Source organism: Microcaecilia unicolor, chromosome 1 (assembly GCF_901765095.1).
Source record: "Microcaecilia unicolor chromosome 1, aMicUni1.1, whole genome shotgun sequence".
Taxonomy (NCBI): Eukaryota; Metazoa; Chordata; class Amphibia; order Gymnophiona; family Siphonopidae; genus Microcaecilia; species Microcaecilia unicolor.
The window spans coordinates 574,527,676-574,541,281 of record NC_044031.1 but is presented as its reverse complement, the minus strand read 5'-3'; the positions used below and the strand labels follow the sequence as shown (position 1 = coordinate 574,541,281).

At 40.5% G+C, this 13,606-nt stretch overlaps 1 protein-coding gene across 13 annotated transcripts in view; it reads left to right on the top strand.

Annotated features, from left to right (window-relative positions):
- The window catches only part of ENPP2 (ectonucleotide pyrophosphatase/phosphodiesterase 2), a 379,835-nt gene that overhangs the window by 295,069 nt on the left and 71,160 nt on the right, over positions 1 to 13,606 (top strand). For 9 of the 13 annotated variants that reach the window (XM_030218400.1, XM_030218451.1, XM_030218495.1 and 6 more), the window contains one exon: positions 3,999 to 4,160. The exons of the other annotated variants lie outside the window; for them this stretch is intronic. In XM_030218400.1, the coding sequence (XP_030074260.1) occupies positions 3,999 to 4,160 (162 nt within the window). The remainder of the gene's footprint in view (positions 1 to 3,998; positions 4,161 to 13,606) is intronic. 13 annotated transcript variants of the gene reach the window in all.

Sequence of the window (13,606 nt, the reverse complement as noted above, 5' to 3'; positions counted from 1 at the left end):
GCGGCTATTCACCTGTTGTGTAGAGCTAGTAATTTTGACCACGTGATTCCTTTTTTTGTGCAACATCATTGGTTACCAGTGAGTTATAGAATATAATTTAAGGTGCTTATATTGGCCAAGAGACCACTTAATGAAGATAGTCCTCCTTAACTTGATTAATTCCATATGTTCTCAGAAGAATGCTTAAGTCCCTAAGGGCTCCTGTTAGTACGCGGCGGTAAGCCCAATGTAGGCTTACCACTCGCTATACAGGAAGTACCGTCGGACTACCACAGCAGCCCAGTGGTACTTCCCACCCCTAGCACTCCGTCATTTCCGGCGATACAAAAATTTGTATTTATTTTTTGTAGCTCTTGAGTGTACCCAGCAGTAATTAGGCAGTGCTGCTCGCTGCCCGGATACCGCTGGGTTAATGTGGGAGCCAGTAAGGGCGCCACCCTGAAATGGCCATGATGCAAGTGCTTTACTTGTTGCACTGCCATTTCCTGCAGGAAGGCGAGACTTCCCTTTTAACAGCTATGGTAAAAGGGGGCCTTGGCGCACGTGTAAAGCATTGATGCCAGCGCTGGCCCCCTTTTTGCTGCAGCTTGGTAAAAGGGGCTCTTAATGAACACAGGTTGGTTGTGCCATCTATAATGAAGGCTCGGTTGGCATATACCCTGATATTTTTGGCTGGCCATAGCCCTCTGGAACAAATTGCCCATCTAAAGTCCCTCTTGAAGACCCATTGTTTTTTTAAATTACATTTGTGGACCAAAGTCTGGTGAGTCAGTGAGGGTGGCAATTACTCTGTTTGTATGATATTATGAATGAACACTTTGGATGACTTGAAATGCATGTAATTGTGCTTTCCTATATTTATTGTAGTTTTCTTTGTTTTTGTTTGTTAACTGCATTGGTGGCATATCAAATTAAATTGTAGATTGCTATAAATTATGTGTATATCACTAGAACTTAGGTGCACATGTGCACCAGCTCTATGGCTGATATAAGTGCTCACAGCTAAGTACATACAGGTGTATATATCTGGCTATGCCACTATTCTATAAAGGGAAATAGACACCTACTTTACTTTTATAGAATGTGCCAATTAAGTACCCTCAGAGTTTAGAAATTAAGGTTCAGCACCATAAGCTGGCAACATCTCTTTATAGCTACTAAATTGGCTGTAGCAGAGGTGTGGAAGCAACCAGAACATAAGAGTAACCATACTGGGTCAGATCAATGGTCCATCTAGCCTAGTATCCTGTTTTCCAAACAGTGGCCAAGCCAGGTCACAAGTACCTGGCAGAATACTACAAATCCCAGGGCAAGAAGTTGCTCCCCATGTCCATCTCAATTTCAGACTATGGACTTTTCCTCCAGGAGTTTGTCCAAACCTTTTTTTAAACCCAGATACACTAACCGCTGTTACCATATCTTCGGTCCTGTAGAAATTGCACTTTATTTTTCAAATGTCTAAGTTGACAGCATGGCACAGCTCTCCAAGTTTCATGAGGCTGTCATTTGGCTAAATTATAAGGTCTGGCAGCCTTATGAAACTTGGAGAGCTGTGCCACAGCAGGTCTCATCATAGGGAGACTTTGTATAAGGAAATATTGAGGTTCAGGCTTGTGCTTTTGATACCACTCCTGTCCTTGGGTGGGGTGGATGGGGTTTGGGGAATGTTTGATTTCTGTAGAGCATATTTGTTATATTTTGATGGAATGCAATAAAAGAATTGTGGGGAAAAAGTGCCCTTTGGTCATCTATCTATCTATATTTATTTATTTGTTGCATTTGTATCCCACATTTTCCCACCTTTTTGCAGGCTCAATGTGGCTTACAATACATCATGAATAGTGGAAGTATATAAGAAAATATACATTTAGTATAACAGAAGGATCTTGGGTATCATAGTAATGATAAAACATGATAGTAGTTTAACAAGCAAATATTGTAAGGCAGATAATGATAAAGCATAATAAAGCATGATAATTCATGTTAGAGCGTGATAATGATAAAGCATGATAGTAGTTTACCAAGCAGATATTGTTAGGCATTTCTGGATATATGTATAGGAGTTCATATTTGTTGATCTTTGTAGTATGCCTTGGTAAAGAGATGGGTCTTCAGTAGTTTCCGGAAGTTAGTTAGTTCATACATCGTTTTTAAGTTGCGCGGCAGTGCGTTCCAGAATTGTATGCTCAGGTAGGAAAAGGTTGACGCATGCATTAGTTTGTATTTTAGACCTTTACAGTTGGAGAAGTGAAGATTTAGGAATGTTCAGGATGACGTTTTAGCATTCCTGGGTGGTAAGTCTATCAGGTCTGACATGTAGGTTGGGGCGTCTCCATGAATGATTTTGTGAACTAGGGTGCATATTTTGAACGTAATGCGTTCTTTGAGTGGAAGCCAATGCATCTTTTCTCGCAGGGGTTTAGCACTTTCATATTTTGTTTTACCGAATATGAGTCTGGCTGCAGTGTTCTGAGCAGTCTGAAGTTTCTTGATTATTTGCTCTTTACAGCCTGCGTAGAGTGCATTGCAGTAATCTAGATGACTGAGAACCATTGATTGTACCAGGTTGCGGAAGATGGTCCTGTGGAAGAAAGGTCTTACTCTTTTTAATTTCCACATTGATTGGAACATCTTCTTGGTTGTGTTTTTCACGTGACTCTCAAGTGTTAGGTGTCGATCAATGGTAACTCCAAGAATTTTTAGGGTGTCTGAAATTGGGAGATTCAGTTTTGGTGTGTTAATGGTAGTGAATTTGGTCGTGTAATGTTGCGAGGTAAGTATTAGGCATTGGGTTTTGTCTGTATTGAGTTTCAGCTGAAATGCGTCCGCCCATGTGTGCATGATATGTAGGCTTTGGTTAATGTCGTTGGAAATTTCCTTTAAGTCTTGTTTAGATGGGATGTATATCATTATGTCATCTGCTTATATGTATGGGTTGAGGTTTTGGTTTGATAGTAGTTTTGCCAAGGGTATCATCAGTAGTTTCGCCAAGGGTATCATCATTAAGTTGAATAAAGTCGGTGAGAGGGGGGATCCCTGTGGAACTCCGCATTCAGGTATCCATGTGGCTGATGTAGTCGAATTAGATGTCACTTGGTATGATCGTGTGGTTAGGAACCCCCTGAACCAATTGAGAATGTTGCCTCCAATTCCGAAGTACTCGAGGATATGTAGTAGTATACCATGATCAACCATGTCAAAGGCGCTGGACATATCAAATTGTAGAAGTAATATGTTTTTGCCATTTGCAATTATTTGTTTAAATTTATTCATGAGAGTAACTAGTACCGTTTCCGTACTGTTGTTAGACCGGAATCCTGACTGGGAGTTGTGTAGTATTGAGAATTTGTTTAAATAGTTTGTGAGTTGTTTGGTTACTATCACTTCCATTAGTTTAGTTATTAAGGGAATGGATGCTACTGGCCTGTAGTTGGTTAGTTCACTAGCACTCTTCTTTGCGTCTTTGGGTATAGGAGTAAGTAAAATGTTTCCTTTTTCCTTCTGGAAGAGTCCAATTTGTAACGTATAGTTCACGTGATTTGTGAGGTCTGTTATAAATTGTTGAGGGGCAGATGCCATTAGGTTGTTTGGACATAGTCTAATTTTCAATGAGCTTTGGCGAATCTTTTGAGCGTTTGGGAGATATGATCCTCCGATGCACTCCGATGCACTGTTACAGGATTACTCCTGATAAGGAGGAAAAGCTTTTTTTTCTAATTGCACAGATGAAGCAGTTGCCCATGCAGAGACCCCAGCATGACTGGACAGACTCACATACACTGCATTAGTTCTAAAAGTTTAACTCATCTTATTCATTTCTGTTGAATGTGCTTTATTATATCACATGTTTTATTCTAAAAGCTAGTATATATTAAACCACTACACGATGGACTAAGCCCATTGGTTTATGCGGTAATCATCATCTTACATAGAAATTAATGTTTTTTGCTCTTCTAATGTTAATTCCCTTCTCTCTGTTTATCCCCATAATATTGAAGAAGAACATACTGAAATGGAGGAGGACATCTTCACAAAAATGGCTCTTAAGGTGGAAAGACTAAGTCAGAGCTCTGAGGAGGTGATTAGCTCTACCTCTAACCAGGAACTCCAACAAGACCGACGGAGAGAGGACATGCAGAATTCATTGATGGCCATCTTTGGTGAGCATTTGGAGCCATCGTCTTCAGAACTGTACTGTTCTGGAAGAAAGAAGAGCAGAAGTTACTAAAGGAGTAGCCCTTACAGAGCTTGCATTGCTCTTTCATTAGTGATAAATGCTATGTTTGATGGAATCTAGGAATTTTTATGCATTGTTTCTTAAAAAAGAGAATGCCATACTATTCTTGTTACCCAGGCAGCTTCATTGTTCCTAATTCTACAAGTGCTACTACTATTAATGATTTATCTAGTCTAAAACATGAGCAATGAGAGAAGACAGTTTCTTCTCTGTGAGAGTTACATCTATACAAGATATGCAGACAAGAAAAATAAAAGGAGTTGGGAGCTTTGCCTAACAAAAATAGGTACAGTCAAAGATCTGGTTAAGGAGAAGCAGGGTTCAAGTTTTCAAAGAGGTCTTAGAGGTGAGTTCTTGAGCTGAATTTGAAAATGGTAAGACTGAAAATCATATATCGGGAAAGCTGTTCCAGATAGGTAGCTAAAGGTGTTAAAAAAAAGGGAGGGTGACAGAAAAGAAAAGCACAGATGAAAGCATATTGCCTGAATGAAATTTGGAATACTGCTATATCTAGGAAGATAGGAGACAGAACAGCTAGCTGCAAAGTGAAGTCAGGCAAGTACCAAATTTTTGGTTCCCCAGTAGCTTCCACTTAAAATTCAGGGTAGTAGTTAAATATTTATAAGGATTTTTGAAAGCAAGAAGTCTTGCAAGTGAATTTTGAAGAGATTAATGAAGAGAAATGGTTCAGTGGTAGACCCATGAGGAATGGGTTGCAGTAATCTAAGTGAACGGTGATGAGAGAGCAGATGGGAGTTTTTGGTTCAGGAAGGTAATAAAAATAAATAAAATGATACCTTTTTATTGGACTAACTTAATACACTTTCTGATTAGCTTTCAAAGGCAACACCAACTTCTTCAGATCAGAAGCCCAAATCTTTATCAGTCTGGTGGATATCAAAATATTTCATCATTTTTACTTCAAAATTCTTATGTAACTGGATTGTCTAGTTTAGTTTTGTTTTTTTAGTGTTTTTTCCCTGGATTGTTTTTAAAATGTCCTTTTTGTATTCTCACTATAAAGTCATAAGTACATATAAGTACATAAGTATTGCCATACTGGGACAGACTGAAGGTCCATTAAGCCCAGCATCCTGTTTCTAACAGTGCCCTGATCTTGCAAAGTGCTTTACCATAGAGGTGTCACCCTGGTTAGCTTTCTCACATTTAATATATCTATGTAGGTTGATTCTTATCTTAAGCATCTGAGCTGTCGCTCCAATATAGCATCCTTCTTTTCATTTTTTGCACAGAATAATATACACTACTTTTGAAGATGAGCATGTGTAGTATCCTCTTATGATGAATGTTTTTCCCATGTGAGTGACTATGCCAGCACATAACAGGACCCCATATTTTGCAGTTTGATATAGTGTCAAGTATGTGTGCCATTCTTTTTCAGTTTCTGTTGGGAGTTTGCTTTTTATCAATTTTTGCTTCAGATCAGGTGGTTGTCGGAAAGCCAGCATAGGTGGAGCTGAGAATATTTCTTTCAGTAATTCTTCCTCCTGGAGTAGTGGTTGTAGATCTTTTAGGATTCTTAGTTTTTCCAGTTGTGGATTGCATGTCACAACAAGGGGGCACTCTCTCTGGTTTTCTTTTCTTTGTACTGCAATAGGTTTTACCTGGGTGTGTTAAGGGAAGAGACAATCAAGTTTGTAGCCTTTTTTTTATTTTTGAAGGATTCAGTCAGAATTTTGATGTGTTACTCTGTCTCTTGGGTCAGAGCAGATGCAGTGGTATTTTGTAGCTTGGCTGTGTATAATGGACTTTATTTGTACGTGAATGGTAGAAGCAGGATTTGTAGGTAGCTGCATCTTTCAGTTGCTTTCTTGTTATATAGATGTTTGTATATAGCCATTGTTGATAGAAACTGTGGTGTCTAGAAAGTTGACTGTGGAGAAGTCAATTTTGAATTTGATTGAAGGATTGTATGCATTGAAAGAGTTGTGAAATTGAGTCTCTTCTCTCTCAGTCTAAATCATGAAAATGTCATCAATATATAAGAAATATATTAGAGGTTTTATCTGATATGCATTCAAAAGTATCTCCTCCAGTTCTGTCATGAAAAGGTTTGCATATTTTGAAGCCATCCTGGTGCCCATAGCAGTGCCCATGATTTGCAGATAGATACCATTATTGATTTGTATCTATTTGTGTGTTACAATTAATTTGATAAATTTTGTAATAGCTTCCAGGTATGAATTGATGGTCCAGGGTGGTTATTTGTAGGAATCTATCACAAGCAGCCGTGTCATCTGCACGGGGAATGTTGCTTTATAGTGATTTTACATCCATTGTAAGTAGAAGAGTACCAAGTGGTAGCTGCTTGATGTTTTTTTAATTTGTTCAGAAAGGCTGTGGTGTCTTGTATGAAGCTGTTTGTCTTGAACTAACATGGCTACCACACCACTTTATCCTTGGTTCAGGAAGAGAGAAAGCTGTATTTTGTCGATAGAAATTACATGTTCTAGTGCTATAGTGACTGTAAACAGAAGCGGAGAGAGGAATTTTAGAAACCTAAAGTAGACTGGGAGGATAGTATGTTTACCAGTATTTGGAGTAAGGGAGGAGGGGGACGTGGCATTAAAGGGGAAAAATTGTTTTGCCTGTTGTGAAGAAATTTTCAACCTACACTGGGGCAAAAGCTATTCGTATATTTTATCTGCAGGCTTTGCAGAAGTGCTCAAAACAAAAGAACCTTAACACATTTGTGTTCAAACTTGTTAAGGGAACAAAGTACATATGGTTACTTATTTTTTGCATTTGTATCCCACATTTTCCCACCTATTTGCAGGCTCAATGTGGCTTACATTGTTCCGCCATGGCAAATGCCATACCAGAGTAAAAAGATACAATTAGTAATTACATAAGAATATGGGTAACATAATGGAGTAAAGCATCAGATATAAAGAGATCACAGTTGGAATAACAAAGCAGTAATGCGCTAAAGTTCAAATGATGGATCGTTGTGGTATGCTCTGTTGAAGAAGTAGGTCTTCAGTGATATCCGAAAGTTGATTAGCGCATGCATTTTTTTCACATCAAGTGGTAATGCATTCCAAAGCTGCGTGCCTATGTAGGAAAAGTTGGATGCATGTGTTAATTTGTATTTTAGTTCTTTGCAGCTGGGGAAGTGAAGATTCAGGAATGTGCGTGAAGATCTTTTGGAGTTACTGGGTGGTAGGTCAATGAGGTCTGACACATAGACCGAGGCATCTCCGTAAATGATTTTATGAATCAGGGTACAAACCTTGAATGTAATTCGTTCCCTAAGTGGGAGCCAGTGTAGTTTTTCTCTTAAGGGTGTGGCACTTTCATGTTTTACCAAATATTAGTTTGGCTGCAGTGTTTTGGGCTGTTTTGAAGTTTCTTGATGATTTGTTCTTTACAGCCAGCGTAGACTGCGTTGCAGTAGTCTAGGTGACTTAGTACCATTGATTGTACCAGTCTGCGAAATATATCCCTTGGGAAGAAAGGTTTTACTCTTTTGAGTTTCCACATTGAGTGGAACATTTTCTTTGTTGTATTCTTCACATGGCTTTCCAGTGTGAGATTTCGGTCAATGGTAACTCCAAGGATTTTCAGGCTATCTGAGACGGGGAGGGAAAAATTTGGTGTGATTATAGTAGTGGATTTACTCATGTTATGTTGTGATGAGAGGATGAGACATTGTGTTTTTTCAGCATTGAGTTTTAATTGAAATGCATCCGCCCATGAGTTCATGATTTGGAAGCTGTGGTTGAAGTCAATAGTGATTTCATTTAGATCATTTTTGAACGGGATATAGATCATGACATCATCTGCGTATATGTATGGATTAGTTAGATAGCGATTTGGCCAGAGGCGTCATCATTAGGTTAAAGAGAGTTGGTGAGAGTGGTGATCCTTGGGGAACTCCGCATTCAGGTTTCCATGGAGCTGATGTATTCGAATTAGATTTCACTTGGTATGTTCTTGCGGTTAGGAAACCTCTAAACCAGCTAAGAACGTTTCCTCCAACTCTGAAGTATTCTAGGATATTTAGTAATAATTTATGGCTTACCGTGTCGAATGCGCTGGACATGTCAAATTGCAGGAGAAGTATATTGTTGCCCATTGCAATTGCTTGTTTAAATTTAGTTAGAAGAGTAGTTAGTACTGGTTCAGTGCTGTGGTTGGACCGAAATCCTGATTGAGAGTCATGAAGAATAGAGAATTTGTTTAAGTAGTCAGTGAGTTGTTTTTTTTTACCATACCTTCCATTAGTTTGGTTACCAAAGGGATAGATGCTACCGGGCAGTAGTTGGTTAAGTCACTAGTTTTTTTTTCTTTGAATCCTTGGGTATTGGGGAGAGTAGAATATCTCCTTTGTCCTTTGGGAAGAGTCCATGTTGTAACATGTAGTTTAAATGCATCGTGAGGTCTGTTATGAATCGTTGAGGGGCGAATTTTATAAGGTTGTTGGGGCATATGTCTAGTTTGCAGTGGGATTTGGTGAACCTGTTGATCGCTTGGGAGATGGTATCATCCAAGAATATGTCAAAGATTGTCCAGGTTCGATCTACTGGAAGCTCGTCGGGGGTTGGATCTAGACAGTCAAGGAATTTTACATAATCGGTGGAATTAATTGGTATCGTGAGTTGTAACTTTACAATTTTCTCATTGAAGTATTTCGCAAGATTGTCTGCTGATGGGGTGTCTGTGATGTTTGAAGTAACCGGTGAGGTATCTAATAATTTGTTCACAAGTTGGAAAAGTTTATGTGTATCTTTGTAATCTGGTCCTATTTTAGTTTTGTAATATGATGTTTTGGTTTGTCTAATGGCATATTTGTATTTCCTTTGTAGTTGTTTCCAAGCGTTAAGTGTGGATTCGTCTTTCTTTTTCTTCCAAGCTCGTTCTAACCTTCTGACTTTTTAGTTTTTTCAATTCTTCATTAAACCATGGTATTGAGTTCTGTCTGCGTGAGGTTCTAGTTTGCAATGGTGCTATGTTGTCTAATATGCTTCTGCATCTGCATCTTGAACTTTCTTTTCATGTAGGAGGAATTTTTGCTATAAACATGTGAATATTTAAAAATACAGTTGTCATATTCAACCTAAGCATACCCCTGGGAATGCCACCTCAATGCAGCAAAAAATATGCATGTTTTTCCCAGGTGCATAAATTTTTAACCTCACTTTAGGGGTCCTTTTTACAAAGATGCACTAAAAAGTGGCCTGCGCCATTTTTAGCACGTTGATTTTCCTGTGCTCTCAGGCCACCTCTTAGCTCGTCTGCTTAAATGTCACGCTATTTACAGCATTAATGGCCAGGCGCTGTTCCAATTTAGTGCCTGGCCATTTGCCACATGAGCCCTTATTGCCTCCTACTTACTTGGCAATAAAGGCTCACATGTTAACTGTGCGACAATATGGCTGCACTGCCAATTACCACAGGGAATGCCCCTTACCATGGAAAATGCACGCAATAACTTTGGAACTACCATTGGGCTCCTGTGCTGCCCTGGCGGTAGGGCTGATTTGGCATGTGGTAGCCCTACCGTGCGTTTGTAAAAGGGCCCCTTAGGCAGGAACATTTTTGGCAGCTAATTTAATGGGGGTAGAAATCATTTAAACCTGCATCGATTACTTTAAAATTGACTAAGAGGTATGTTTACTAAGGTGCGTTAGCATTTGCAATGCGCCTTTAAAGTTAAGGTGCTTTAAACGCTAACGCGTCTATACATTTCTATGAGCATGTTAGTGTTTAATGTACGTAAGCCATTTACGCGCATTAAAAATGCTAATGTACCCGTAGCGCACCTTAGTAAACATAGACGTAAGTTTGTGACAATGCTGGGACATCCATGCAACAGTATCGGACAAGGAGGTTAAGGTTTGGGGTTGGATTCTTGGCAAAAGTTGTAGTACAGAAAAAGATCAGTGTATTTTCAGCATAAGGATTAGGGTGGAGCTTAAAGAAAAGAAAAATAAATACGCTGATTTTCAAAGATCTTACCCCCTAGAACTGTTTTACCTTAGCTAAAAATATTTGCCAAAAAGTTTGAACCTTTTATTTGAATATCTTGAATTAGGTTAATCATCTCAAAGTTGATGACAGTGAGAAATGTATTAACAAACATGCAGAAACAGAAATTTGTTTGAATCAGTTCTGTATCGATTATGCAACATATTCAGACAAATATTTTGACATATACAAGTCTTTAATGCAGCAATGCTGTAGAAAAGCAAAAAAATTAGTGTAGTCCTGCCAATGTCAGTTTCTTATTATTTGGATAAATCTGCGCATGCTGCTCAATTTGCAATAAGAACTGAAGTTGCGACTCGTCTTTTATATTTTTGAATGAGAGCAGTCCCACGTTCAATTTGATCATTCACCACTGTAATCAGGTGCGCTGTCTCCACAGCCTGCTGGAAGTGGTCTTATGACTTCCACATGTCTGGGTCTACATTGAGAAATGCACCTGGAAGCACCATCATTTGAAGCAATGTCCTAGCTTTGATTGAGACAAAATCTTCAAGATTCTTGACCCTGAATGACATGATCCTGCTCCAATGTCATCCTCATTTTTCATGGCACTTACCATTTGTTAAAGTACTTGGCAAATAGGGCCAGCCCAACTAGTTCTGGTGACAAATACCACAAGTGCTTGGGAAAACTTCTGTGATGTGGCATTAGATATTGCAGGGTTGAATGTTGAGTAGTTCAGAAGTGATTTCAGCAGCAAAAGGTCATTGTACAGAGCATTTGCTGTGAGAGGAGCCATTATCCAAGCCTTCAGATAGACACAAATAACAAACTCACACACACACATTCTGTAGTCCCTTTTCCCTCTTTGTACCAGAGTGAATTGGCCACAAAGCATCCTGATCTTCAGAGAATAAATTACCTGCGATATGATGCAAGCATATTGGGTGAAGTGATAGTTACATGTTCAGTTTGTTGGCCCATTGTGGTTTACAAAATACTGAGAGCCTAATTTGGTTCACGACTGCCCATATTGAAGAACACCTCATGTGAGTGCCGAATTATTGCCATTGGATGCCTTCAGAAATCAGTGTTGTTGAGCTACCAGTAAATGTTCACAAATTTAACTGAGGTTTAGCCTGAAATGTATCTTCATATATACAAACAAATTTATGGGGTAAAAAGGCCATGTTTACAAACTTCAAAAATAAGATCCACCCTAATAAGGATAATGAATCATGAGATTAATGAAGGAAAGAGTATGGGAGGAAACCAGATGGAGTAGAACAGAGCTCTGATGCATACCAATAAATAGCTGGATTGTGGTAGGATCCATTGAAAGTACCCTGGAAGAGGTAAGAGAGCTAAGACAGAACTGAATCTCAAAGTCCAAGAAAAAGATGTTAAATTGGCAGATGGTGTCCCACAGTATCAAAAGAAGTAGATAAGTCAAAGGGGGACAATGGTAGAGTAAGATTCCTCTGTTTTGACAATGGAAAAGTCACTTGAGACCTCAGTAAAGGTTGCCTTTTTGTGAATTTTGGAGTGGATTGAGATTATCTTGAGATGCAAAACACAGAAGCTGGCCTGTTTTAACTAGATTGATTGATTTGTGAGGGGAGGAGGAGTATGCAATAGCAGAGAGAACCTATAAGCACCTCACTCTGTGTAGAATATTATATACATCCAAAAAAAATGAACACATTTTGAAAAGTGCTCTTACCAAATATTCACGACATGGTCTTTCCCAGTATGGCAATACTTATGTACTTATGAAGGAGACCCCAAGGCTTGTCACGGGTTCTCTTGTTTCGAGCACAAATGGGGCATGTGGCAACAAACTGGAGGATGTCCTGCACCATTAGGGGCTATCAGTAATGTCGTGGTATCAGATGAAAGGTTTTCTGAAATCCCGGGTGTTCTGCCAGGTGAGAGGAATGACCCCATTGCAAGATTGTGCATCGTAATCAGGGTGGCACTAGAGCTGTAGTTAGCGATGGGGAAACAGCCGTGGTAATAACCACACAGGCCGGGTTAAGCATGTGCTGGGGTTCTTCTGGGTCATCAGGGGACTCAAAAGTCCTGGATAAAGCATCTGCTTGTATGTTCTTCTCTGCTGGTCTGTATGTAAGTTGGAAGTTGAAGCGAGCGAAAAATAAAGACCACCGAGCCTGTAGAGGGTTGAGATATTTGGCATTTTGCAGGTACAGGAGGTTCTTGTGGTCAGTGATGCAGGGATGTATCTGAGGTTCAGCGGTAGGGGGGGCAGGGGCTAGAGTGAGGGGGCATATTATAGCCCCCCCGCCCCTGCCGCCCCCCCCCCCCCCCACCGCCGTCACCTACCCCCGCCGAGGTCCGCTTCCTCCTGCCTGCCGGTGCCTTTTACTTCAGCTGGCGGGGAACCACAACCGTGCAGGACGTCAATGTGCTGCGACGTCAGACTCTGTCCGAAACTGGAAGGGAAGGGATGCAGCTTTTACAGCACAGCACGAGGAAGAAAACAAGACCTCGGCTGGGTTGGCGGGGGTTGGGGTCCCCCGCCAGCTGAAGTAAAAGGCACCGGCAGGCAGGAGGAAGCGGACCTCGGCGGGGGTAGGTGACGGCGGTAGGGGGGTCCAGAGCAAAATCTGCGGGGGCCCAGGCCCCTGTGGCCCCACGCAGATACACCCCTGCAGTGATGACTGTAAAAAGATGGACAGCCCCTTCCAGTAAATGACGCCATTCTTGCAGGACAATTTTGAGAGCCAGTATTTCTCTATCCCCAATGGTATAGTTTCGCTCGGTAGGGGTGAACTTTTTGGAGAAGAAAAAGCAGAGATGATGCTTTCCTGATTCGGCGGTTTGAGACAGGATGGCTGTGGCTCCTAAAGAGGATGCATCCACCCCTAGAATGAATGGTTTCTTAGGTTCTGGACTCCGCAAAACAGTGGTGGTCAAGAAGACGCGTGTCAGGCGAATAAAGGCCTCCAAGGCTTCAGGAGGCCAATTCTTGACATCAGCCTCCTTCCTAATGAGGGCCGTTAACAGGGCTGTGATAATGGAACAGTGATCAATAAATTGTCTATAGTAGTTTGCGAAGCCTAGGAAACGTTGCAGAGCTCGAAGTCCCTGAGGTTGGAGCCAATCTTGGATGGCTCGCAGCTTCTCAGGATCCATATGCAATCCCTTGGAGGAAATGATATAACCGAGGAAGGGGATGGATGTCTGATAAAAGGCAAATTTCTCAAATTTGGCAAAGAGATGATTATCTCGGAGGCGCTGGAGGACTGTATGTTAAATATCTGGACCTTGGATAAAAGGAAAATTTTGTAGCATCTAAGTATGTACTGGTGAAGCTGAACAGAGAAGGGTTTCCAGGGTAGGCCGAAGGCAGAGTGCTTACACTGTTGATGCTGCTGGCAGGCCTAGAAGCTTGGA